Consider the following 27,660-nt stretch of genomic DNA (forward strand, 5'->3'; position numbering starts at 1 on the left):
TGGAACCCTCAGGGCGGGCCACTCAGCTCGCGGGCTGCTTTCAAGCTGGGGGACGGGGGCGGCGGGCGCCTCGCCATTGGCCGCGGCGCGAAGGCCGCCTCCCCATTGGCCAGGGCGGCGGCCCCGCCCCCGCCGGGGCGGCCTCGTGATTGGCCCCTCCCCGGCTATAAGGCGGCGGCCGGCGGGGCCGTGGGAGCGCGCGGGAGCGCACGGCGGGGCGCGGCAGACGCCGGGACGCGGCGCACGGAGGGACGCGGCCCCGCGCCCATGGCGTTCGCGCTGCTGCGCCCCGTCGGTGCGCACGTGCTGTACCCGGACGTGCGGCTGCTGAGCGAGGACGAGGAGAACCGCAGCGAGAGCGACGCGTCCGATCAGTCGTTCGGCTGCTGCGAGGGCCTGGAGGCGGCGCGGCGCGGCCCGGGCCCCGGGGGCGGGCGGCGGGCGAGCGGCGGCGGCGGCGGCGGCGGCGCAGGCCCGGTGGTGGTGGTGCGACAGCGGCAGGCGGCCAACGCGCGGGAGCGGGACCGCACGCAGAGCGTGAACACGGCTTTCACGGCGCTGCGCACGCTCATCCCCACCGAGCCGGTGGACCGCAAGCTGTCTAAGATCGAGACGCTGCGCCTGGCGTCCAGCTACATCGCGCACCTGGCCAACGTGCTGCTGCTGGGCGACGCGGCCGACGACGGGCAGCCGTGCTTCCGCGCGGCCGGCAGTGCCAAGAGCGCGGTCCCCGCCGCCCCCGACGGCGGCCGCCAGCCCCGCTCCATCTGCACCTTCTGCCTCAGCAACCAGCGCAAAGGGGTGAGTGCGCGGAGCCTCGAGACCCGCGCCGCGGGGTCAGGGGTCGGCGGGGGACGGGGCCTCCCAGGGAAGCCGAAGAGCAGCAGAGGCGCCGGTGAAGCGAGGGCGAAGCCACAGGAAGTTCGGCGGGGGCTGGGGCGCTCCCAGCCCAGGGTTTGGTGTGCCACGGAGCCACCCGCCCAAAGCCCCCCCACCAGAAGTGGGCAGGGGAGCCCAGGGAACGGAGATTGCTCGCCGGAGCTGTGCTGGGAAAGAGTGTGAGGAAGTAGTTGGAAAGGCCATCCATCGCCCTATTAAGCGCTTCCCATGCGCGACGTGCGTTCCTCCTCCTTTCTTTTACACTCGCAAGAACTCTCTGGCAGGTACTTGTTCTGCCCGGTGTATCACTGATGAGGACCTGAGGCTCAGGGGGGTGTGCTCACATGCTCACAGGTGCTCACAGGGAAGCCAGAACGCACGTTCTTTTCTTTTCTTTTCTTTTCTTTTCTTTTCTTTTCTTTTCTTTTCTTTTCTTTTCTTTCTTTTTTTTAAGATTTTCTTTATTCACGAGAGACACACGGAGAGAGGCAGAGACACAGGCAGAGGGAGAAGCGGCTTCCTCCAAGGAGCCTGATGCAGGACTTGATCCCAGGACCCAGGAATTAAGACCTGAGCCAAAGGCAGATGCTCAACCACTGGGCCACCCAGGTGCTCCCAGAATGCAGGTTCTGTTGCTTGTTGGTTGGCGTTGCCCTGAACTACCCCTACCAGTAAAATAATTGTCCCCCATCCTGAGACTTGACCCAAGGGCAGGAGACTGGGAAGAAAGAGACACATATCCCCAGCTGAAAGTCTGAGGTAGCCAGCTAATGGGCAGTAGGGGTCTCCTACTGCTCCATTAAGAAGATAGTCTCCCCAAAAGGGATGGAGTGTGGGGGCGAGATCACTGTTGAGTCAGCTGGAAGGAGCTGGAGTTGAACTCCTGTGGTGTGTCCCAGATGAGGATGAGAACCAGCCTGGTAGGGGGCGGATGGGGCTGAGTAGCTGCAAAGGTTGCAAGGGGGCTCTCCTGGTTGGAAGCTGGTTCTTCTGCCTGGACCCCAAGGAGCCTGTTCATCCCCGACCTTTCCCTCTCTGTCCTGGCCTTCTCTTACAGTAAGGAACCTCTTTGGATTGTAGCAGCTGGCATTTATATCTGGAGATAGAGACTGGGAGAGTCCCTGACTGACCTACAGCCTTTTGGAAAGTGAAAGGGCACAGGGGATGACCATCAGGTCTCTGAGTCCCCTATTCTTTGGTTTTTACAGCTGTCTAGGCCCCCTGCTTCACTCTGTCCTGGGGAAGCCTCTGTGTCCTGACCTCAGACCACCCTCTTCTGACTCATCAGACTCCCAGCCTGGCCTCTCACCCCCATGGCTGCTTCAGATTCCGAGTCAGTCGTCTTAGGCTCTCTGTCTGACTCGTTCGCTGCCCCTCCCAGCTGCGGGCCCTGGCCAGTGTTCCAGGCGGGGGTGGGGGGTGAGGGCAGGTGGGCCTTCAGGCATCCAGCTTGGGATGTGAAGGCTGGCCTGGCCCTCAACGATAGCCCTCTCACTGCCCTTCACCTGTTCCTTCAGTTCATCCAACCTTATCTTCCCTATGGTCACCTTTTGTTTGCTCTGAGAACATTTCCAGAGAAACAGGTTGTAGGTCTCCACCCACCACGGTCAGGAGCTCCTAGTGCAATGCCAGGGCCAGGGCAGGAGGATGGGGATGAAGACTAGGATGCTGCACTCTCATGGCGGGAGGACTGTCAGAGCCCAGAGGAAGCCCCTAGCCAGGGACTGCATTCCTGACAGATGCTTGGGAACAGAGACAGGCAGATAAGTGGGTAGAGAAAGGTGTTCTAGGAGCAGGGCACCACAAGAGTTGGCATCAGGAAACATGATGTAGAGAAGGAAAGGGGAAGATGGGGAAGGTGGCAGAGCACAGAGGGGATACAGTCTTGACGGGCACTGATTTCCTGTGCTAAGCACTCTTCACCCATTCTGGTCAAAACCCCTCAGCGGCAGTGGGAGAAAGACGTGCTCTGGTGAACCCCACCTGCTGAGAGATGCTGTCACTGGTCCAGAGACGCTGTCCATGATGAAGTGAGGGCTCGAACTCAGGCCTGCCCGACTGGGAAGTGGGAAAGGTTATTGGCGGGGAGGGCAGGCGGAGGTGGCGGTGGGGAGCTGTACCTGCAGGCCTGGGGAAGTTGTGTCTACCCTGCGCCCCTACCAACAGTGGTGTGGGGGTGGGGCAGGGGGTTCTCTGCTGGTTGCAGCCTGTCCCATGGATCACAGGGACTTAGTCGCCTAGGTCTGGCTCTTTCCCCGTGATCCGTCTACAGGACCAAGAACCTAGCCAAATTTGGCTGCAGAAGCCATGCTCACCCCCACAGGCTCCTCTGGGAGTAGGCGAGGGGGGTGATCCTGGCCAGCTCCGGCCCCTCGAAGACTCAACTGAAAGAAAATTGACTCTCTCATGGAGTAACTGCGGGGGCTCCCTTCTGAGCTTTGGGGGGCCGGAGAGCTCCAAGGCCTGGACTCTACTGCTTTATTCTGAGCCACCACTTCCCTCCCACGCGGCTGGCCTGAGGACAGGGTCATCAGGGACCACCAGGCAATCTGTAGTATCTTTCTGTTTGAGGAGGGGTTAAGTGTGGTCCTCTGTGGTAGAAATAGCAAGTGGGAAGGACGCCTGGGTGGCTCAGCGGTTGAGTATCTGCCTGCGGCTCGGGTCGTGATCCCAGGGTCCTGGGATCGAGTCCCACATCAGTCTTCCCACGGGAGCTTGCGTCTCCCTCGGTCTATGTTTCTGCTTCTCTCTCTGTCTCGTGAATCAATAAATAAAATCTTTTAAAAAGAAAGAAAGAGAAAAAGAAAGAAAACAGCAAGTGGGAGATGGAAGGGGGATTCTGGTCTCTGCCATTTCCCGCTTTGTCAGCTGGGGGTGGAGTTGGATAGGATCATCTTGTAAGGCCCTCCCCAGTTGGTATACATGGCTCAGGAGCAGATGTGGCACAGAGCATGATGTGGCAAGGAGGTACCATTACCTGATGATGCTGATGATAATTCTGTGAACATCTGTGAACGCTGACTATGCATGATGCTACACTAAGGACTTTACCTATGTGAATGCATATAATCCTCCCAGTAACTCCACTTTGCACAGAGGGAGACAGGCTCAGTGGGATGAAGTCACCTGCCTGAGGTCCAACAGGTAGTCCGTGGCAAAGCAGGGATCGAAGCCTAGATCTGTCTCACTCAAGCCCAACTCCTAATCATGGTGCCTCTCAGAGCCCTGGGCACTGAGTTCCTCGGGGACAGAGAAGCTGGGGCCTAGACGGGGCCCCTTCTAAGTGCTTTTGGCAGTCTGCAGGCCTCTTTCACAGCTGCATCTGAAATAGACTGCACCTTGGGGTGGCAGTAGAATCATTTTGTCCCCATTTCATAGACGAGAACACTGAAGCTTAGGGAAGTGAACAGTCCCAGCATTGGCATGAGAGCAGGGTCTCCTGATGACTGCTAGACTTGGGGAAGAGGTGGCTCCCCCTGTCCCTGAGGGCATAGAGTGAAAGAGTGGAAAGCTGGTATTTTATCCTCGACGCTACACCCCCTTCCCCCATATCTGTCCCCCCTTCTCAGCCACTCCTGCCAGATTTGTCTGAGAAGCCTAAGCCCCAGGCTCTGCTGGGACTGTGGCCTCAGCCCTCAAAATAGCCCTGCCTGTGAATGAACACGTTGTCCCTGGGCCTGGAGAGCCTCGAGGGAGGCTGGGCTCACATCTGGATGGATCTGCCCCAACCTGGGCCCAGGGCGGAGGGGGCAGGGGGCAGAGCTCCCAGATGGTTGGCTATTTCTCTAGATGGCTGAGAAAGATGCCTGTCCTAGCATCTCCTAGCCAGGCTCACTGGGGTGAGTATTTACAGCAGGATTTCAGATACCAGCATGTCCTGGAAGCAAACAGACTGTTGGACGACATGGATTTCTAGCCCAGCTTTTTTACCAACTGGCTGGGTGCCTCTGGGCCAGTCATTCAATAGCTGGAGGCCTCAACAGAGAGGGTGCTCTAATGTCTGTGACCTCACTGGCCACAGTGAGGATGATACCCCCATGTTAGACCTCAGAACACTGGTAGGGATGGTTAGGTGGCTTCAGGGGCTGCCACCATTAGCTCCTCTTCCGGTGGGCACCACTGATTCAAGCAGCATTAGTTGGCACCTGCTCCATGTCAGGCTTAGGGCTGCACCTGGGACTAAAGAGTGAAGAACATTTCCCTACCACTCCCTCAGCTCCCAGCCTGGTGGGGGAACGAAAAGAGACTCCATCTTCCCCTTCTAAGTTTTCTCCTGTTGAAATGTCCCTGGGGGATCCCTGGGTGGTGCAGCGGTTTGGCGCCTGCCTTTGGCCCAGGGCGCGATCCTGGAGACCCGGGATCGAATCCCATGTCGGGCTCCCGGTGCGTGGAGCCTGCTTCTCCCTCTGCCTATGTCTCTGCCTCTTTTTTTTTCTCTCTCTCTCTATGTGTGTGACTATCATAAATAAATACAAATTAAAAAAAAAAAAAAAAGAAAGAAATGTCCCTGGAAGTGCTTGGTAATGGCAGGAATAAAGAAACTTTCCCAGGGAGATGGGGCCAGTGAGCATATTCCTGGCAGAGAGAACACGCTGAATGAAGACAGGGAGACCAGAAATCCTGGTTGATTTCTAGCCTCCCTGCCTTCCTCCCAACCCAATCCAAAGGTTGGTGAGCAAGCCACTGGGCATACAGTCAGGGAGTGGGGAGGACCCTGGTAGGGTTCATTTGTCTTGCCCTTTAATGTAAAATATTATGATTTTAAATGTATTGTTTTTTTTTTTTTTGTATTGTTTGTTTTTTAAAGCAACAAGTTACATGGGGGAAGAAATGAAAAAGGTAAAAAAAGTAGATAGCATTAAAAAAGAAAAATAGCCTCCCTCCCACCTATCGTACCTCCTCCTCATGAAATCCCTCTCCTCTGAGGAAACCCATTAGCAATTTCCCACGTGCCCTTCTCTAGACGTCTCAGCACACAGGGACGTCCACTCAGTTCTTGCTTTTGTCCTTAAATGAAGTTATCTCTCCATCATTCCCTACCAGTCCTGAAGACTCTCTTCGGCCTTCTGCTCTGGAGAACTTTATTGTGTGGCGTGATTTTTTTTTTTTTTTTTTTTTTTTTTTTAGATTTTATCTATTCATGAGAGACACTGAGAGAGAGAGGCAGAGACACAGGCAGAGGGACAAGCAGGCTCCATGCAGGGAGCCCGATGTGGGACTCGATCTCGGGACTCCAGAATCCTGCCCTGGGCAGGCGCTTAACCGCTAAGCCACTCTGGCATCCTGTGGCTGTGATTTATTTATCAAGTCCCCTATTGCTGGACACAGAGATTAGTTCCAGTGTTCATGGTGACCTGATTGAACTTTCTCTTTCTTTCCTCTTGCAGGGTGGCCGTCGTGACCTGGGGGGCAGCTGCTTGAAGGTGAGGGGGGTGGCCCCCCTCCGAGTGCCGCGGAGATGAGCCTAGTCCCCTATGGCATTTGTTCCAAGCAGGACCCTGGAGAAGGAGGCCAGAGGTCAGCCACTGGTTGAACAGGGGAGAAGACCCCAGAGCCCAACCCAAACCACTTTCAAGTTGGGACCAGGGGGCAAGGGTCTGGGCCCATGACCCTGTGGGCAGGCTCCCTGGGACATCTCCACCGCACCCCAGAGAGCTGTGAGGACCCAGCCAGCCAGCCCCAGCCCTGGCTAGTCAGAGACAAGGCAGAGCTTTTGGAAAAACAAAGACTGTTGGTGACAGAGGATGTGTGCATATCTGTGAATGAGTGTGGGTGTGTGTGTGTGTGAGAGAGAGAGAGAGAGAGAGAGAATTGGTGGGTTTAAAATAAAGTATTTTTAAATAAAAGATGTTCCCAGCTGGAAAACAGGGGAAGGGGGAGCGTGAAGGAGGGACTTGGGACATCAGAGGCCCGAGGCAGCCCCTCTCCTAGACTCTACCACAGGTGCTGCCCTGCCCCCTGGAGGCTGTGAGGCTGGGGGAAGGCAGGAGGACCCACCTCAAGAAAAGATAAGCAGACTTCACAGTCGTCTTGAACAGCCGTTAGCTGTCTGGTGCAGTTGGTCAAGAAATCTGAATTTTATTTATTTTTGAGTAAGGAATATATTTATCCACATGGTTCAAACGTGAGAAGGTACAAGAGGAAATATGGTGAAACTTCCCTCCTTTATGTCCTCCAGCCACCAGCTCTCCCTGCAGGCAGCCTTAGCCACCAGATTTTGTAATCTGTCCCATTCCCTATGAATAACCAAACAAATACAGAAACATAAATACAAATATATATGTTAATTATATATATATATATATATATATATATATATATATATATATATATATATAAACTTTCTTCCACTCTTTACACAAACAGTAGCATGTTGTCCTTTCTTTCTGCCCCTTGCATGTCTCTCTCTGACCTAGACTGGCTGTCGTCCTAAGTCAGCACACAAAGGTAAAGGGTAGCTGGCCAGTCCCTTTAGGGGCTGCATATTCCACTTGAACGTCCTGTACCATAACCCGTCCCTTATCTGTGTTTTCACAGACAGGGCTGTGTAGGCACGCCGTTTTGAAATGTGCTAACGAGATATTCTTGCCCCCGTTTTAACTGAGATGATTTGGAGGAGCAGAGAGACCCAGAGGCATGTGGCATGATGATGAGGTGAGGTCCATCCCTAAAGACTTCCCTTGCCCCAGAGATGCCTGGAGTGGAGTGCCAGTCCCCAGAGCCCCAGTGGCTCTCCAGCAGGCCTGCGAGGTGAGAGCTGGTGTTTCCCCATCTCATGGATTCAGCCAAGGTGGTGATGGGAACAGCTGGTTCGTGGAGCCAAGTGCACCTGGCTCTCCTGCTGGGACTGCCCCTGTGAGACCAGGATCAGAGAGGCTCAGGAGGTGGGAGGGAAGGAAAGGCAGAGAGAGGGGCCAGGTGAGGCAGCAGAGCCAGGCAACCACCCTTTCCTCAGGGCCCACTCAGGCCTATTTTAAAAACGTTCTTAACAAACCCTTTTAATTTGCGTTTACTGACTGGTGCCAGGCCAGAGTCCATGCTTGTATCCACTCTGCTCTACCACCCTCTGCATTTGGCCTTTTGACTGAGCCTGAAGTGGGGCTGCCCATTTTGCAGATGAACAGATTACTGAGCACACACTCCATGCCAGGTGCTGTGCCAGACACTACAGTGGTGAACCAGACCCACCCTCATCTGCCTCGCAAACAAAAACCGAGGCCCCAGGAGAACGAGGGGGTCAGTCCAGGTTGGAGTGGCTGTGAAACCACCACATTTAACCTCTCTGGTATGTGAAGTGGAGGAAGGAGGGCCCCAAGGGGCTGAGGTCCAGCCTGGCAGCACTTTCCAAGCACCCTCTACCACGCTTTCCAGTGTTCCAGGGACACTGGGCTTGCCTATCCTGTCCCAGTATAGTCGTGCTTCCCCCTTGGGGAGCTAATTAGGAAAGTACATTGTACTCCCTGTGTCTGACCAGGGCCATGGCCAGGCAGCCCCTGGCAAAGCCGTAGGAAAGGACTGTGACTTCGTCAATGGCAGGAAACCCAGGAGTGGGGACAGAGCAGACACTTGGGTGCTCTGGGCTAGAGGCCCACTGCTGCCAGCAGATTGGCTGGGTGACCCCAGAGAAATTGCTCGACTTCTGCTCTGGGCCTCCTTGGGCCAGTCTCTAACCAGCAAGAATAGCTAGGACAGAATGATCATTATTTGGTTTGCCTGGTTAAAAAGTTTTTAATAGACCATTTATGCACAGGGTGGGTAAGTAATTCAGTACCTTCCTCAGTCTCTTCCCCGAAGGCAATGGCTGGGAACATTTTCCTGTGTGTTCCTCTAGAAGTGCTCTTTCCTGATTTCTAGTACTGAGAAAGCACTTACAAGTTTCTTTGCTTACGTTTCTTCCATTGTAAAAAATATAAACGCTGCAAGACCCTAGAAATATCACACATCCCAAAGACGACCACAGTTAACGCTGTTATCCTACAGAGTTTTTGTAAAGCAGACACTGAAACAAGCATTTACAACATGCTAAGCTAAAACTTTCCCCCAAAGTGTAGCTTACATGCAGGAAAGTGTACCTGCTGGGAAGTGCACACAGCCCAACAGGTTTTCACAAGCTGCACACACTTGTGTACCCAGCGTGCAGACCAGGAAGTGCAATGAGAGCTTCGGGGAGCCCTTCTTGCTCTCCTCAGGGTTCACAGAGTCCTCAGTTCAAGAGATACAAGAGAATAAAGCATCAGTAACGTCACCCTTCCTTCCCAGCCACTCAGTTCCAGGTCTCCGAGGCAATTACTGTAAATCAGGGTCTTGAGGATTCCTGCAGGGACAGTCTCTACATACATGGGCAAGCCACATAAGCATTGTTTTCTCACATAAGTGGCAGCTTTGTACACATACCATTCTGCACACAAAAAAAATTTCCTTACCTCTTGGAAAGCCTTCAGAGTTACTTCAGACCCGTTCACAGCTGCATAGCACTCTATCCCACGTACTTTGCAGATTATGGGCTTCCTTGAGCTTCGTTCCCAGGTAGTGTGATTAACTCCCAAACCTTGGTGAGGGTTGCAAGGCTGGCCTGACACTTGTGACTCAGAACAGGCATAACCCCAGACCAGTACCTCCGGGGCCCATTTGCCCAACATCCCTGCCCCCAGTATGCATGCTTCCCACCTTCCGGGCTGTTGGCCCAGCCAGGCTCCCCAAGGCTCCCTGAGAGAACCAGCTTGGAGCCAAGGGAGTAACAGAAGCTCACAGAGAAGAAACCAAGGGTTGAGGTGACCAACTTCAGCCAGGCCACCAGGGACCATGAAGGGGAGGCTTAAATTTCAGGTCCCAGTCTCCACCCAAAACGTCTTAGACACTAGAAGCATCAGCGCAGGGGGATCCCTGGGTGGCGCAGTGGTTTAGTGCCTGCCTTTGGCCCAGGGCGTGATCCTGGAGACCCGGGATTGAATCCCATGTCGGGCTCCTGGTGCATGGAGCCTGCTTCTCCCTCTGCCTGTGTCTCTGCCTCTCTCTCTCTCTCTGTGTGACTATCATAAATAAATAAAAATTAAAAAAAAAAAAAAAAAGCATCAGCGCAAAAGCCATCTCCAAGGCCACCACTTCACAATGAGCTGACTGAGCCAATCCAGAGGAAGCATCCTGCCCCAGTGAGTTCCTGGCCCTACTGGACCACCAGGACCCCAGGTCCCCCTTGACACACAGTGCTCTCTTCCCTAATTTCACAGTTGGAAGTGGAAGACCTCAGAGGTCACCCCTGACAGTGAAGGACCCAAAGCCTGGAGAAGGACGGCAGGACAGCATTGGGCCACGGGTATGTAGTATTTGGATCTGAGCAGGACTGAGAACACATCGCCCCTTCCTTGAGCCAGTTCTCCACTGCACTAAGCTCCTGTCATTGGCTCAACCCCTTCCATTTTATGAGGTGCCTGTTAGATTAAAGAACACCACAAAACAATTCCAAAATGTTTGGTAGGTTCAGCAGGCTAACTTAGGCACCCGTGCACAGTCACAAGTTACAACACACTATCGTGAGAACATTACATAGAGGATTTACAAAAATCTCAATTTATGGGACATGCATGTAAAGTTGAATGTATCTCTTGTTACCGTATGTTTTACCTCATGTGGATATGATCTCAAAAGTTGAGACCTGGATGACAAAATGTAGGACATGACCTTGAACTGGAGCCGGTACTGCAGGGAGATATGCTATAGAAGACAGTTGACAAAATCAGGGTAAGAACAATAGATTGGATAAAAGTACTGCAGCAATGTTACACTTTCTGAATTTGCTAATTCAGCGTGGTAATGTAAGAGGATATCCCTGTGCTTAAGAAATACATCCTGAAGTATTATCGAGGGGTAGAGGAACATGATGTAGGGGACATATTCTGGAATGGTTCAGAAAAAAAAAAGTGTGAGCCAGAGAAGGATACAGAAAATGTGGCAAACTGCCCAAACTTGGTGAATCCAGGTAAAGGGTATATTGGAGTTCTCTGCAGCACTTTCACCTCTGGATGTTTGGAAGTGATTGCAGAACAGAAAGTTAGAAGAAAGTCGAGACTTTAGCCCACAAGGATGTGAGGCCTGCCAAATGGTCTCCTGGCCCCCTCTGACTCGCCCTTCAGCTGCTCCAACTGAAGGTAGAAAATGCCTCCGGTGGACCCAGGCATCACCCCTGCCCATGACTCTCAGGCCCGCATGCCCTTTGGGAGGCTAGGGTGGTCCCAGTCCCCAAGAACTCCTGCCACTGTGATTTATGTCCCTGTGAGCTTCAGCAGCTGTGAGCACAGGTCCTGCCCAGCAGCCTGCGGGGTGGGGGTGGGGGTGGGGGGGTGGTCAGCGTTTGCTTCTCAGCGTGTCTAATCCAGACCAGACTTGCACACCCCACGGGCCTGGGATCAGGCTCCCAGGGGGCCAGGGTCAGAGGGCAGGCCAGCAGGGCCTGGAAACCAGGGAGGTGCTGAGGGTGAACTGGCTGGAAAGCAGGAGCCCTGGCCTGGGCTAGCTTGGCGGCTGCTCCTGTGTGACCTGGGCTGGGTATCTTCCCCTCTCTGGGCCTTGGTTTTCCTCATCTCAGCAGTTGGCTAGTGGTGGACCAAAAGGGTTTTGTAGCTTGACAGATGGGCTTTGTCAGAGGGAAGGCTGGTAGAATTTAGGAGTTGTTTTTTAGTGCCCAGAGCCTCGAAGCTTGGAAAAATGCCTCACTTTTTGAAAGCCTACTCTGTGCCTGTTCTGGGTCTGTGCACTTTAAAATCAGTTAATCAATATAGCCTACTCAACAATCTGCACTATTATCACCCCACTTTGTAGATAAGAAACGGAGGTACAGGAAGGTTAAAGAATCTACTCAAGGGGCACCTGGGTGGCTCAGTGGTTGAGCGTCTGCCTTTGGCTCAGGTTGTGATCCCGGGGTCCTGGGATCAAGTCCCACATTGAGCTCCCCACAGGGAGCCTGCTTCTTTCTCTGCCTGTGTCTCTGCCTCTCTGTGTGTGTCTCTCACAAATAAATAAGTAAAATCTTTAAAAAAATAATCAAGGTCACAGGGAAGCTGGTAAGTGAGTGCATTTGAACCAGGTGTCCTGGCTGCCCCACATAGCCTCATCAGGTGTGCGTCTGGTCCCATTGGACCCTAAGTGGACCTGGGCTTCCAGAGCAAGACAGAAAAGGGCAGCACACAGCCTAGGTTGTACCCATACTTTAGGGTGTCCAGAGGAGCCCAGGGCCCAGGCTGTACTGATGAAGTCAGAGTCTGGGGGTGGGTTACAGAGCCTGCATCTTCCACAGGCTCCCTGGCATTGCAGATGCTCCCAGAACTGGAGAGGCTCAAACACAGACTCCTATAGGCTCTCAGTGGAAGGGCCTCTGAAACTTATCTCCTTGGAGACTTTCAGGTCACCAGTGGGGAAACTGAGGCCCTGAGCAGGCAAGGTGCATCCCCAATGTCATACAATGAGTCAGAAATGAGCCAGAGCCAGATACCATGTGTCCCAGTCACTGTTTTCCTTGCCTGGTGACACATCCCAGAGCAGAGATAAGCATAAGAGGAAGTGACCTTGATGGGGCTCGCTTAATCTAGGTTCGTCATCCTCTTTTCTCAGTCTAAAAAACCGAGTCCAAGGCCTCCCAGCTAGGTGGTGGCATAGCCATGATGTGAATCCAGAGAGACTGGCTCTGGATCCCATGGTCTGAGCCACGGAGAGGAGGTAAAACTTGTCAGAAGGCATAGGATAGAGTTTGACATCATAGACCAGCTTTGGATGGATCAATCCGTTAGTCAGTCAACAAACATGTGTTTGCCCTGCTCTGTGGGCCACACAAGGCTCTAAGGATGATCAGAGAATAAGACTGCTGTGGTGCCCACCCTCGTGGAGGCCACAGTCTAAAAAAACAGGCTCTGAGCAAATAACAATGTGACAGGTGCTTCCAAGTCATGGGGTGCCTGTGTGTCTGGGAGAGAGTAGAGGAAACAGGGTGATGCTCTGAGGCCAGAGAAGGCTTTGCCAAGTGTGAGAGGCTCTGCAAAGTCGTCTAGCCCACCCTGCACCAGATGAGCAATGGGGTACCTGTGGGTCCCCAGGGCTCTCCCTGAACATAACCTGATTATCCCTGACACATCTCCCTGAGCACCCAGAGCAGCGCCGCCTCTGCGCTGGTGGTTCGAGCCCTTGTAACCCATTTACTGCTCCCCACCCCAGCAAGGCAGGGGCTGTTCTCATCCTCGTGGCTCCCCCAGCTCACACAGGGTCTAACGCCCATCCTCTCATCTCCTTCCTTTCCTGCCCGGGGACTACAGCTTAGGTTTCAAGGCTCTACCCAGGCCGGGCCCGGGCCTCTGCCTGCCGCACCCTCTGACTGCCAGGGTGCTGCAGCATACCCAGTGCCATGGGTGGTGCCAGCACAAAGCAGGTGCTCAGCAGATACCTGCCAAAGGACCCAGGGGCATCCCACTGCCTGGCTCTGTCTTCATGCCACACTGCAAGGCCCATTGTACCCATGTCACAGACGGGGCTCAGAAAGAAGCAGTTCTGGCCTGAGGTCACCCAGCTAGGAGTGCAGTTATGCTTCGAACCCAGATCTGTGGTTCATCCCATCTGCAGAAAACCCATGCGGCCTGGAAGCTCAGAAGATACTGGCAAGGAGCCTTTAACCGTAGAGGAGAGCAGGATGGGCCCAGAGCTTAGGGAGGAGGAAAAGCGCTGACCAGCTGGGAACTCCGTGGGAATGTCTCTTGCCCCCCAACCCCACCCCACCCCAGTAGGTCCCCCAGGCAGCAGCCAGGGCAGGGGGAGGATGGGGTCAGGGAGGCTGGGCCGAGTTTTGCTCTCACTACTCACTGGGCTCCTGGAGGCAGCCTCCCCCCACCCTGGTCCCCCCCTCCCCCCCCCCGCCTCTCCCTCCCCCTTCAGCCCAGGCTCATTGCCCCCCACCCCCACCCCTGACTCTCAGAAAGCCCTGGAAAGGCTGCTTTCTTTGAGACAGGAAGGTGTCCTCAAGTCTCAGGAAGGAAAAACAGTCAAGCTGAACCCACCAAGACCGTCTCCAAGGGGCCAGGGCTGGCGCCAGGCCAGGCCTGACATCACCTGGGAACTGCCTCGGCCCAGGCCCTGCAGCTGCAACACGCCTCCTGGGGGGACGTGCTTTTGCTATTTAAAAAATAATAATAATAATAATTAAAAAAAAAAAAACATTTCCAGTCTGGTGTTTTTAAATGTGCTTTTTATAGTGGCCCTGGGGTGTGGTTGTTTGGGTGTCCCCCCCCCTCCCCTGTTTCCACGAGTCCTGATTTTCACACCACACAATGTAGCCTTTGACCAATTCCAGCTAATTCCTGGGGATTCTGGGCAGGACCTCCTTCCAGTCTCTGACCCCCTCTGATTATCTTTTATCTATCCAGATATATTTAATTTTAACTATAAAAAAATATTGAAATGTTTGCCTGTGGTATCACATTCCAAAAGTGCCTAAGAGCATTGGGTGAAAAGTAAGTGCCTTCCCAACCCCGAGTCACCCCCTCAGTCCCCGAGACAGCTCCTCTTATTTTATCCAACAGAACCTCCTCTAGCACTTATTATGTACCAGGCACTCTTTGGAGCAATTATATAATATTAACTCATTTCATCTTCATAAAGCCCGTATGAGGTAAGGTTTCCATTGGCTACTTCCTTGTGAATGTTGCCAAAGATATTCTGTGCATATAGAAGCAAACCTAGATCTATAATCTTTCCCCCCTCCCCTTTAAAAAAAAAAAACACAAAGAGAAGCTTTTTATACAGCCTGGTCTGCGCTTTGCTTCATTTACTTAAAAATATATCTTGGACTCATTTCATATTGGTACATACAGAGATTCCTCTTCCGTCTTTATAGCTGCATCGTATTCCATCGTATATGGACGGATGTGCCACAATATAATGAATGTGGCCACTCATGGTGAACATTAAGGATGTTTCCAATATTTTCTCTTATGAACAATGTTGTGATGAATAGCCAAAGTAATTTTTCTAAAAGCATAGCTTGGACCTCAGGAGTCCAATACTCAAAAACTCTCCATCTTTCTCCTTTATATGCAGAAAGGCACCTTAAGTGTAGGGATTATTAAGAACCCTTCTGGGACTGTGATGAAAGCAATGAAACTGCTTCCCCCAGAAACACTCATGGACAACTGAGCTTCGTGTGGGGTTCAGGAATTCCCGGAACCCCCACCCACGGACGCAATAATGCCAAGACACCTCTCCAGGCTGTGGTGTGCCTGGGGCTTGGGACTGGACATTTTGGATTGCCAGCTCCACTGCTTCTGAGTTTCACGGCCTTGGGAGAATTCATGTCCCTCCCTGCCTGACCCTACATCCTCTTCCCACTGCCCTTACAGCCTAATCCAAAGTTCTCTCTGGCATGCCAGCTCCTGCCACCCACCCCTCTCCCAGCTTGCTCTCTGGGCTCCAGGCACACCAGTCACCCTTCAGTCCTTAGGACACACCAGGCACACTCCAGCCTCATGGCCTTTCTTTTTGCTTCCCTCCACCTGGCATGCTCTTCCCTGGATACTCAAGGCTTGCTAATTCCCTTCATTTAGATCTCTGCTCAAAGGCCACCTCCTCCAGGAGGCCTGCCTTGACTACCCTAGCTACAGTAACACTCCTCCTCTAATCCTTTTTATCTTTGTTGTGGCAAAATATACATAACATAAAAATTCACCAATTTCAAAAAAATAAATAATTTTAAAAAATTCACCAATTTCATCATGTTTAAGTGTACAATTCAGTAGTATTAAGTACACCCACAACATTGTGCATCACCACCAGAAACATCGGGAAGTTTTTCATCATCCCAAACAGCTCTTTACCAATCTTTATCCCCTTTACTTGTTTTAGTTTTTCTTCACAAGATATTGCTACCTGACACTATGATATTTATTTATGTATACATCATGTTTACTGCCTGCCCCCTTTCACTAGAATGGAAGCTATGAAGAGGGCAGAGAGTTGGCCTCTGTTGTGTTGTGCTGCTATGGTACCAGCCCTTCAAGAGTGATAGGGACATAGTAAGTGCTCAGGAAATGGTTATGGATAAGTTAACTGATGAAGGGTTTTTCTTGTAGAAAAAGAGAATACAGGAAGAGACTGACTCTGCACAATTTGGGCCAGCCTCTCTTCTCCCCACTTGTCTACCCCTCCTTCTTCCTCCAACCACACTGATTGTGCTGTACCCTGCAGTGCCCTCTGCCAAGCCTCTGTCCAAGAAATGTTTTTTCTTCATGCATCAAAGTCTGTTCATTTTTCAAAATTCTGCTCCAGGGCCCCTGGGTAGCTCAGTGGTTGAGCATCTGCCTTCAGCTCAGGTCATGATCCCAGGGTCCTAGGATTGAGTCCCGCATCAGTCTCCTCACAGGGAGCATCCTTCTCCCTCAGCCTATGTCTCTGTGTCTCTCATGAATAAATAAATACAATCTTTAAAAACAAAAACAAAAAACCCTGCTCCAATCTCCAACTTGCCCATGGCACTTTCTGCCTGGCATTGGCCAGGTCTTTTGTGGTTGTAGGTAGAAAGAAAGAAAGAAAGAAAGAAAGAAAGAAAGAAAGGAAGGAAGGAAGGAAGGAAGGAAGGAAGGAAGGAAGGAAGGAAGGAAGGAAGGAAGAAAGAAAGAAAAAGAAAGAAAGAAAGAAAGAAAGAAAGAAAGAAAGAAAGAAAGAAAGAAAGAAAGAAAAAGAAAGAAAGAAATCTAGTTCAAAGTAGCTAATGGGGAAGGGGAAAAGAAAGGTAAGCTATTGGCTTCCAGAACTGAGTTCAGGGCACTGATCTCATGGCTAAATGCAAGTTATCCTAGGATACCGTTAGAACCATCCCTCATCCCTGCTTTCTTCGGTATCAGCTTCATTCTCGGGAAGCCTCTCCTCTTGTGATGGCAAAGATGGCCGCCAGCAACTCTGGATCACGACTCATCCTTTTAGAAACCCCTTTGGAGTAGGCCCCCTCCCTAGCAGTTCCAGCAAAAAGTCTTAGTAAAGGCCCCCATTGGCTTGCTTTGGGTCATTTGGCCAGCCTGGTGCTAATCCCTGTGGCCAGAGGAATGAAGCATTCTGCCTGGCCAGACCTGGTCACATGTCCACCTCTGAAGTGCATGTGGATGGGTTTGTCTGGCCCAAGTGACAAGAACCAAGAGTGGTGAAGGGCTGGTTTCCCAAAAGAAAACGGGCAAGTGGCCACTCAGCAGGCAAAAGCCTCAGATGTCATGAGCAATGCCTGTGTTGGAGCATTTGCCCCACCGCCGCCAGGAACCTGAGTAACTTTTGTAGGATGCACCTTCCTTCTGAATCTATGAGTCCCCTTGAAGCAAAGTCCAGCCACCAGCGCAGAGTCTAGCAATGGACAGCACCTGATGAACGCCTCTGTTCTTCCCTCCTCTCCTTCAGGATACAGAGTCCTTTGTGCACTCAGTCTGTGACTTGGCCAGCTTCGGAGGACCCTGACTCTGGCCAGTGCTGTGGCCCTGACCCCTGCCCTACCACCCTGGTACATCCTGTCCCTACCACAGGTGGATCAGGAGGTCCAGTTCTCAGTCCACGTCATTGGTATGACCTTGAGCGAGTCTGTGTTGTCCACCCCCCCACACCCAAACCCTACTAAGCCTAAGTGGTCCCTTCTGTTAAGTAGGGGTTGGGAGAGGCATTCGACCTGAAAGGCATATTCTCCTTTTCAGTCCCTCGTATCCCTCTTTCTAATTTTTTCCATGTCTGGGTACCACCTGTGCTGACAGTTACATAATATTTTTTTTTCTTTAAATGGATCCTCTTTTAAATACATAAATATATTCATTTCAAAAGGGAACTTTAGATACCTCCATAAATGGAAAACCAGTATCTTGTGCCATAAATAGAAGGTAACCATAAAAATAAGTACAATGAAAACAAAACAATGTCATTAAATTCTTGCCAGATCCGGCTGCCTGCCGAAGGCTTAGAGGTGGAGGCTTGCTCTCTGTTAAAAAGGGAAGTAAGTGTTAAGAGAGGTGTTAAAAACACACCAGCATTCAGCAGAGACTTTCTCCTTAATAACAAGTTGAGAGAAAACTGGAAAGGGAGGAAGATTCTCGCTCTGGGCTTTTGTGGCTCTTAAGTTAGGTGGGATTCCAACTAGCAGCAGCTTGGGTGGAACCTGTCACACCCACCCACTTTTAGGAGGTGAAGGACCTGGCTGTCCCCTTCCCTGGAGGGGAACACAATATGTATTTCCATTTGCATACATTTGCATGAAGAGCCTCTGAAAAGATCAGAAATGAATAAATGTGGTGGGAACAAATAGGAAATATAGTGGGGATGAGGCTTATATTTTTTGAACCATATTAATATATTACTCAAATTTTAAATAATAACAACAAGTATTTATTAGCATCTGTTCTGTAAGCAGACTGGATGCTAGGCATTGCAAATTCATTCATTCATTCATTCATTCATTTATTGTGAGCACGTGTGCAAGCAGGTAGAGGGGCAGAAGGAGAGGGAGAGAGAGAACCTCAAGCAGACTCCCCACTGAGCACGGAGCCCAATGCAGGACTCAATCCCACAACTCTGAGATCACGACCTGAGCCAAAATCAAGAGTTGGACGCTTAATCGACTGAGCCACCCAGGTGTCCTGTTCACTCTTTTATAAACTAACCAGGTCGATGAACATTAGCACAACCATGGATCGAGAGCCCTCTGCTAGGCTCTGTGGGTTTACTTGTTTGTCCATTCAGTCAGCTAATGTTCATCAGGACTCTGACTTTGTTCACTCATCAGAATGGATCAGTGGTAAGTCCTGCCCTCAAAAAGATCACGGTTTAGAGGGGAAGCAGGTGGCCTGACAGACAAGCAAGCTGCCAAGAGACTGGACAGCAAACACAACTTGTGCAAGGGTGGGAGATGACAAATTGCTTGGACTCCATTGCAGAACCTTGCACGTTCTCCTGGGTGCAGCAGGGGGCAGGGAGGCAAAGGTAGGAGCAGAGAGAATGAGGCCAAGGGACTAAGGGGTGCCCCCTCATTAAGGTCCTGCCACCAGGAGAAGAGCTCAGGCATTAGGAAGCAAGAAATGGGAGGACAGGTTGTCTCTGATGCTTAGGTGAATCCCTGCCACACTACAAAATGCCTGAATCCATTCTCTCCATTCCCAGCACCGTCTTTGCCTTCTGCTTTCCCCTCTTACCCAGATGACTACTATAGCCCTCTTGCTAGTCTCACCCCTCTATCTTGTCGTCTCCAACTCACAGTAGCCAGAGTTATAGCTTCAAACCCTACAAGAGCTTCCAGATGCCCTTAGGATAAAATCCAAACTCCTTACTGTGGTGCACAAAATGCCCTATGACCCAGCCTCTTCCAACATCATCAACCTCATGTTCTACTGCGCTCTCCCTCAGTCAGTGCGCTTCCACCACTGGCCCCTTTACTGTTCTTCAGATATACTAGTCTTGTCTACCTCAGGGCCTCTGTGCATCCTATCCTCTCTGCTTAGAATGCCAACTTCTTATACTTCAGGTTTCGTCTTAAATATCATCTTCTCAAGAAAGCCTTACATAACCATATTATTTAAAGCAGGGCTCAGGGCACCTGGGTGGCTCAGTGGTTGAGTGTCTGCCTTTGGCTCATGTCTTGATCCTGGGATCCTGGGATCAAGTCCTGCATCAGGCTTCCTACAGGGAGACTGCTTTTCCCTCTGCCTATGTCTCTGCCTCTTTCTCTCTCTCTCTCTCCTGAATAAATAAGTAAAATCTTAAAGAAAGAAAGAAGAGAAAGAAAGAAAAGAAAGAAAGAAGAAAGAAAGAAAGAAGAAAGAAGGAAAGAAAGAAAGAAAGAAAGAAAGAAAGAAAGAAAGAAAGAAAGAAGAAAGAAAGAAAGAAGAAAGAAGGAAAGAAAGAAAGAAAGGAAAGAAAGAAAGAAAGAAAGAAAGAAAGAAAGAAAGAAAGAAAGAAAGAAAGAAAGAATCAGCAAACAATGGCCCACATTCCAAATCTGGCCCACCATCTATTGTTGTAAATAAAGCTTTATTGGAACACAACCATGCACATTCACATAGGCATGGTCCATGGCTGGTTTCCCACTACAATAGCAGAGCCAAGAGCTGTGACAGAGACTGGACGCCCCTCAAAGCCTAGAATATTTACTATCTGATCCCTTGCAGAAAAAGTTTGCTGACCCCTGATCTGAAGCAACCCTTTCCTCTTCCCAAGAGCATCTCTGTTTCATCACCTCACTTATTTACTTCACATCACTTACAACAATCTGTAATCACATCAGTTGCGTGTGTGTGTGTGTGTGTGTGTGTGCTCAATTGTTGTTATCTCAGGAAAATTTGGAGACAGCGGCATTTAGAACTCAACAAAAGTTTACTTGAAAGGAAGTTTTACCAAAAGTTACAGCTTTTATTTTTTTTTTAAGTTACAGCTTTTAGAACGATAAATCACCAAATAAAAAATGCAACAGAGTTTCTGAGGGAAAATAAATCACCAAGGGTTAATCTGTCCAAAGTAGACAAAAGAGCAATTTTCTCTTCTGATTATTATATCTGCAAAGGTAATCACGTATTTTCAGACACAGTTTTGCAGAAGTAAGAAGTAAAGTTGTTTTGTTAAGGAGTCAGTAACTTACAGGAAAGGCTCAGGCTTCGGTTATTTGGGGATTTAGAACGAGACAGAGGGGCCCTGGTTATTCTCAGCCTACAAAGTGCTTCTATAATCTGACTGTTAGGCAAAAATGGGGACGACCCAGTTTGGTTTCCAGCTGCTGTCTGTTCCCCAGCCCTCCAGCCCACTAGTAGAACAGAAGAGAATAGCAGAACCCCCGAGGGAGGTACTGGGTATGTATGGTTTACCTCTGTATTACCAGTACCCAGCACAGGTCTGACTTACATCAGGGAAAAATTATAAGAGTCTGAAATGGGGGGCAGGGGGAGATTACTGGATGTCCTATGGAACACTATGCATTGTCTTCACCTCCTGTCACATTAACTGATTCTATGGTGGTCCCTGCCTGTCACTATCTTTGAGCTCTCACATATCTCTGTAAATTGTAATGAGATTGACAGTAAGTAATACAAATAATTCTTGTCCAAAGAGGTGCAAATAGATTTTATCTGCTCGAGGTACAATTGACCTGTGTCCCTCCCAGCCCTCTCGGAAGAAAATAATTTTACATCTTGAGCAAATTAATTTCAGCATTCTTCATCTACATATGTGTGTGTGTATCTTCTTTTTGGATTCTTCTTCTAACTAGTTCTTGACACTGGTTCCCTCATAAATTAATGATATAAATCAAAACTTTGCAACATGTTCATGTTATATTTGAATGAAAGGCATAGTTTTATTCTTTTATAAAAATTATCTTCTAACAAATATAATCTCTCTTGTTAAATATTTGTGTAATGAAAGCTGGGATTATTAGTGAGGGTGCTTTCATGGCATTCTGTACTTCCTGTAGCACTAGTTTAATAATTATTTTTGCATTATCTTTCTCATTAAAAGCTCCATGAGGGCAAGGACCTTGTCTGACATACTCACCACTACATTCCCCAGAGACCAGCATGGTACCTCCTGACACATAGCAGGTGGGTACATATACATGGATATGTATGCATGCATGTGTGTGTGCATATATACACATGTATATATGCATGTTTGTTTATGTGTACACACACACACACACACACACACAGAATACATTGTGTTCTGCCCAGGTTAGAACAGACTTAGACCTCTCTTTGAAGTTCCCAGTATTCAATGGAATCCTTTTTGGAAAAAAGATTCAAATTTCTGGGGTGAGTTTAATAAATCAAAGGAGGAAAGAAAGAAAAGAGAGAAAGAGGGAGGGAGAAAGGATGGAAGGAAAGGAAGAAGGAAACCAGCAATGGTTCTTTCTGAGCGAACAGGCAGTGGCATTGAAGCTGCACCCCAGCCCCCCAGCCCCTCAGCTTCAGGCACCACCTATCCTCACCAATCAGGTAACAGAGCCCAACATGCTGGGCAGGCTGCTGAGCATTCTGCTGAGGAAGAGTTGTGATTACGGAGCCATCCTTTCCTCCCACCACACTGCCTCCTCCTTTCCAGACTCCTCTCTGCCCCTTTGCCCAATCCAGCTTCCTTGCGAGTCACCTTCCTGTGCTGTTCCACAGTTGCTGGCTGCTTCTCAGACGCCTGGCCTGACCTTTGGTCCTCTCCACCTTGATCATCTCCAGGCAAAAGCCCTCTAACCGACTTGTGCTGATGCCATCAAATCATCAAATCTCTATCCAGGACCTGAGAGGTCATCTTCCTTAAGTGTGTGCTAGAAGCTGCCAGAAACATCAGGATGATTAAAATAGCCCCCTAAGGACCTAGTGGGAGAGATGATGTCTGTCCCTATGGAGTCTTCACACAATGGAGGATACTGGTGCCCACACACCTTCTTCTCATCTGTGGCAGAGACCACCAGTTGCCCCTAACGTCCGTTCTCCCTTTCTACAAAAATAAAACCTCTGACTTTTGGCTGAACAATTATCCACACAGAATAAAGACTACATTTCCCAGCCTTCCCCTTGCAGCTGTTATAGCCACGTGACCAAGCTCTGACCAATGGCACGCAAATAGAAGTGATAGGCGCCTTTTCTAAGTCATGGCTGCCCCTTGCCTTTCCCTGTGCCCACTGGCTGTGTGTAGGTATGGGGAAGCCACCTGAGACCATGGGATCAAGGCAATACCCTAGGGATGCCAGAGCTACAAGACAGAAGAAGCCTGAGACTCCATCTCCATTGAACTAGTCCTGGATTATATACACCCAGGCCTGAGAGAAATAAAATTCTATCATCTTTTTATTTTTTTTAAGATTTTATTTTTATATATCCATCAGAGACACATAGAGAGAGAGAGAGGCAGAGACACAGGCATACAGAGAATCAGGCTTCATGCAGGGAGCCTGATGTGGGACTTGATTCCAGGTCTCCAGGATCATGCCCTGGGCTGAAGGCAGGTGCTAAACCGCTCAGCCACCCAGGCTGCCCCAAAATTCTACCTTCTTTATGCTATTACTACTTTGGATTTGTGTTAGAACAGATGAACCAAAAAAAAAAAAAGAACAGATGAACCTATATATTCTCTATTCTAATTGTTCATCCATTTCCTTTGCAATAGAATTCAAGCAATAACAAATATTTGTTAAGTGCTGAGTATGTGCCAGACACTGTTTGAAAGTCTGGGAATACAGAGAGTCTCCAATATGATGGAGCATACATTTTAGTAAATGCATAATTGTGTCTGAGTCATGTTTGATTCTCTTTTTTTCTACTGTTCCTCCTCCTTCACTACTCATCTCCCATGCTCAGTGACAAGCATAACCATATACCATACCCGACAAATGATGAAAGAGAGGCAGTGAAAAGAAGTGGAAAAGATGTGGGATTTGTAGCCACATGTTATATTTAAGTTCTAGCTTAACCTCTCAGGACTTAGTTCCCTCATTTGTGAAATGGGAATAAAAGTACAATTATGTCTTATGGTTTCTGGGGGTGGGAGACAAATTGAGCTAATGAATGGAGAGCTTATAGCACAGTGTTTAACACATAGCCTGTGCTCAATAAAACATGGTTGCTAGAATATTAATATTAATATTAATATTAATATTAATAATAACCTGAGTAAAAAAATAATAACTACCTGAGCACAAGAAAATACTGGGGTCTCTTCTGACCTAACTCTGCTTGAGAAGCTAACACCTAAGTGTTCTTCACCCCTTCCCCATCTCCTTTTCTCCCTCCCAAGGCCATTCTTTTATTCCCTTTGTCAAATCCATGCCAGTTCTTGGGGTTTCTGCTGTCAACTCTCCCTGAATGAAGAGCTGAGGTCTAAGGAAATCCTCTTCTCCACCCAGTCTACAGCCAGATCCTGAAACCAGCCTTCTCACTGTTCGGAGATGGGCTCTCCTCACTTACTTGCCCTCCCAGATCGGGGGAGTGGAAATGACCAGTCTAGAAAGCTAAACCTGGTTATAAGTCTCTGCTCATCACTAACTCTCGGTATGGTTGTGCATAGTCACTTTGCCACTTTAGGACTCAATTTCTCCCCCCACAAAAACTTATCGAACTTCTACTCATCCTTCAAGACTCAGTTCAGGGATCCCTGGGTGGCACAGCGGTTTGGCGCCTGCCTTTGGCCCAGGGCGCGATCCTGGAGACCCGGGATCGAATCCCACATCGGGCTCCCGGTGCATGGAGCCTGCTTCTCCCTCTGCCTGTCTCTCTTTCTCTCCCTCTCTCTGTGACTATCATAAATAAATTAAAAAATTAAAAAAAAAAGACTCAGTTCAACTCCCACCCTCTTTGTGAGTCCTCCCGTCATCCCCTCAGACAGAGTTTGTAGTTCTCTCCTCTGTGTCCTTCCCATGGTATGATCATTCCTCTATTATAACAGCCATCATGTTATGTATAACTACTTCCCAGCTGTCTTTCTCTACTAGACATGCAGCCCCTCAAAGACAGATTGTAGCTTATCTAGTCTTTATCCTAGTACAGGTAACCTGGCAAGTGATACAGAAAATGACACATAAATGGATGGATGATTGGATGAGTGGATACAGGTGGATGATTAAATGATTATATGAATTATATGTGGTTATATAGACATCAGACATAGATGATGATAGATGTGGCTAATAAATAGTAGATATTTAGTGAAAGAGTGAATGAAGGATGAATGGTGAATGAAAGAGGAATGGATGAAGAATAAATTGATGAGTTCATGATTGGCTTGTGAATGATAGGTAGATACAAAGAACTGGATAAGAAACACACATTCAATGGATACTTGATGCATGAGAAGCGATGGATGGATAAATGATGAATGGAATAATGGGTAGATGGATGAGGAATAAATAGATGAATAGAGGGATCCCTGGGTGGCGCAGCGGTTTGGCGCCTGCCTTTGGCCCAGGGCGCGATCCTGGAGACCCCGGATCGAATCCCACATCGGGCTCCCGGTGCATGGAGCCTGCTTCTCCCTCTGCCTGTGTCTCTGCCTCTCTCTCTCTCTCTCTGTCTCTGTGACTATCATAAATAAATAAAAAAAAATTAAAAAAATAGATGAATAGATGCATAAATAATGGATGATGAAGAACTGGTGAATGAATGAGAGATACTGGATGGCTATTAGTGGCTGGTGAATGGTGGACAGATGAGTGATGGATACAGGGTAAGTGGACAGATGGAATAACGATAGCTGGCTGGCTCGCTGGTGGAATAGATGTATGGATGATAAACAGATTGATGAGGGATGGGTATAGAATGGAGGATAGGTAGATGGATAGTGGATTGGTGGTGAATTCATGATGATGGATAAGAAATAGATGGTGAGTGGAGGATGAGTGGATGTTTGACTAGATGGATGATGAGTAGGTGATGAATGAATTGTTGGCATTTGAATGAATGTATGAAAATGGATAAATGATAGTTGGATAGATTGATGGCTGATGTGTCAACAGTTCATGAATAGATGTGTGTGTTACCATGGATATTCTTCAAGCCCTAATATTCTGTGAGTCCTTCTAGCCTTGATATTTCGTGACTCCTCTCTCTTGGGAAAGAAATGAAACTGATATTTGATAAGCTTCCATGAGCCAGGTATCTTCATGGGTGCTTGACTTATGTCATCTCAAGTAATCATTGTGACAACATTGCAAGGCATGTATTATTATGTTTGCTTTACTAATGAGGAAAATAAGGCTCAGGGGAGGAAGCCTGGCTCGACTTTGCTTCGTATCTGTTTTCTTCTCCTTGTAGTGGCACCACATCCCCTCTGCTAACCATTTCACACATCTCTGCACTGTTCATGGCTTGCCTCCTCCAAAAGCCTCCCCACATCCTGGCCCTCAGGGATCCCTCTCTTCCACACTCTAGACCTCCTACCTCCACCCTTCTCTAACTCTGCTTGTGTCTCTGCATCCTTCTCTCAATCTGTGTCTCTCATGAATAAATAAATAAAATCTTAAAAAAAATAAAGTTGAAGTTGATTTCTCCATCATTAACCAGTAAAGGGGAAGCCACCCAGGCTGACGAGGAGTCCCATGCCTCAGAGACCCTGGTTCCTTCCACTTTGTTGCTCTGACCTCCTTCACATGTGGCTTCCATCTTGCGGCCTAAGATGGCTGCTCCATCCAGCTCCTACTACCTGGTCAATTCTAGCTGGCAGGAATGGGAGGAGAGGCGGGCCAAGAGAAAGTCCCTTTTTTTCTTTAAATACATGTCACAGAAGTTGAAGACACCATTCGGCTTACAGACCCCCATCAGAGCCCTGTCCTATGGCCACACCTATCTGCAAGGGAGAATGGGAAAGATAGTCTTCAGCTGTGTGGTCATCTGACGCTCCAGGAGAGAAAGTCTGATCATTGCGTGATAATTAAATATTTCTGCTATACTTTCTTCTCCCCACCTCCCTGATCATCTTTATCTCATTTTCTAAGTAGGAAAACCAATTTTGACTCATCTATTCTTCTCCCTTTTTTAGTTATGACATAAATTATATACCCTCAAATTACTGAGGGTTTTTTTTTTTTTAATTATTTATGAGTCAGAGAGAGAGAGAGAGAGGCAGAGACACAGGCAGAGGGAGAAGCAGGCTCCATGCACCGGGAGCCTGACGTGGGATTCGATCCTGGGTCTCCAGGATCACGCCCTGGGCCAAAGGCAGGCGCTAAACCGCTGCGCCACCCAGGGATCCCTTACTGAGGGTTTTGACTCAATGTCCCCAACTCTTGCAAACCAAAAGCTTTGGCCTTTGAGCCTCAGAAATAAATTTCCCCCATTTCTGCCTCATCATCTCTTCCCTAAGGTGACGGAGGCCACGAACAAATTGAGAAAAGGTAGCGTACAAAGAAATGCAGAAGATGCTGTCAGTGTCACAAAATGTTTTATTGCTATGGACACAACTCAGGCCTCTCCCTTTCCTGCTCAGTCTTGGGGTGGTTTCCCCTGATCCTAGATGCTCAGTCTTAGTTTAAATGACAACCTTTCAAAGAGGCATTTTCGGCCCACCCTGTTTGTTTCCTTTATAACAGACATCACAAAATGTAAGCTATAAATCTATACACTTTATTTGGCTTGTGAATGAATGGGGGAAGGGACCATCTCTGTCTCTTCATCTTTATATCCCCAGTGCCTGGCACAAAGCCCAACACACAGTAAGATGTTCGCAAATACATTTGATTGAGTGATGAGACTGTGTGCCAGGGTTCCATGAAGTACAGAAAATGTTCATATCTTTTCCAGGTGATTGAAAATAGAGTGCATGTGACTCCACTTACAGTGAGTGGCTTTGGAAGAACTAGGCTTCTTTGACCCTAGAAGTTAAATTATCAACGCAGGTGGGGCTTTTCCCAGTGGATACCAATGGAGGAGGCATGCTGGAGGAACAGATGGGCTACTACATCTTGAGAAATACCCCCCACCTCAACTCCCAACCCGTGTCAAGATGCTATCACATATTCAGGACTTAAATCAACCCAGGAAAAAAAAAAAGGAGGAAGCTTGACTCTGTTGTATTCAAATCTGAAATGACTGGTGTTTGTCTAGATTTGATTGATATCTGCATTTTCTGGCATCAGGAAAAATAGGTACTCAGGTGAAGCAAAATTCAATTATAGAAAATGGGGTATTGGAGTGGCTGGCTGGCTTAGTCAGTAGAACATCTGACTCTTGCTCTTGGGGTCATGTGTTCAAGCCTCGCGTTGGGTGCAGAGATGACTTACTTACTAAATAAATAAATAAAAGCTTAGAAAATGGGGTGTTA

The 27,660-nt window shown here is 49.1% G+C and overlaps 1 protein-coding gene across 2 annotated transcripts; it reads left to right on the forward strand.

Moving 5' to 3' along the window:
- Positions 1-186: 186 nt before the first annotated feature.
- On the forward strand, positions 187-27,660 carry TCF15 (transcription factor 15). Of its 2 annotated transcripts, XR_013365112.1 has the most exons (4): positions 187-801; positions 6,267-6,396; positions 10,107-10,192; positions 27,141-27,660. XR_013365112.1 is itself a non-coding variant. In XM_077872582.1 (2 exons), exons 1-2 carry the CDS (start codon positions 268-270, stop codon positions 6,339-6,341), a joined length of 609 nt encoding a protein of 202 aa, XP_077728708.1. In that variant the 5' UTR covers positions 187-267; the 3' UTR covers positions 6,342-6,725. The 2 variants fall into 2 exon arrangements, 1 of the variants encoding a protein (XP_077728708.1); XM_077872582.1 differs by lacking the exons at positions 10,107-10,192; positions 27,141-27,660 and having other exon boundaries at positions 6,267-6,725.

Source organism: Canis aureus, chromosome 26, assembly GCF_053574225.1.
Source record: "Canis aureus isolate CA01 chromosome 26, VMU_Caureus_v.1.0, whole genome shotgun sequence".
Classification (NCBI taxonomy): domain Eukaryota; kingdom Metazoa; phylum Chordata; class Mammalia; order Carnivora; family Canidae; genus Canis; species Canis aureus.

Excerpts from the sequence above, each read along its gene's own strand:
- TCF15 (XM_077872582.1), top strand. The coding sequence starts at position 268 with ATGGCGTTCGCGCTGCTGCGCCCCGTCGGTGCGCACGTGCTGTACCCG. Across the intron at positions 802-6,266 it reads TCAGCAACCAGCGCAAAGGG|GGTGGCCGTCGTGACCTGGG; the intron begins GTGAGTGCGCGG and ends TTCCTCTTGCAG.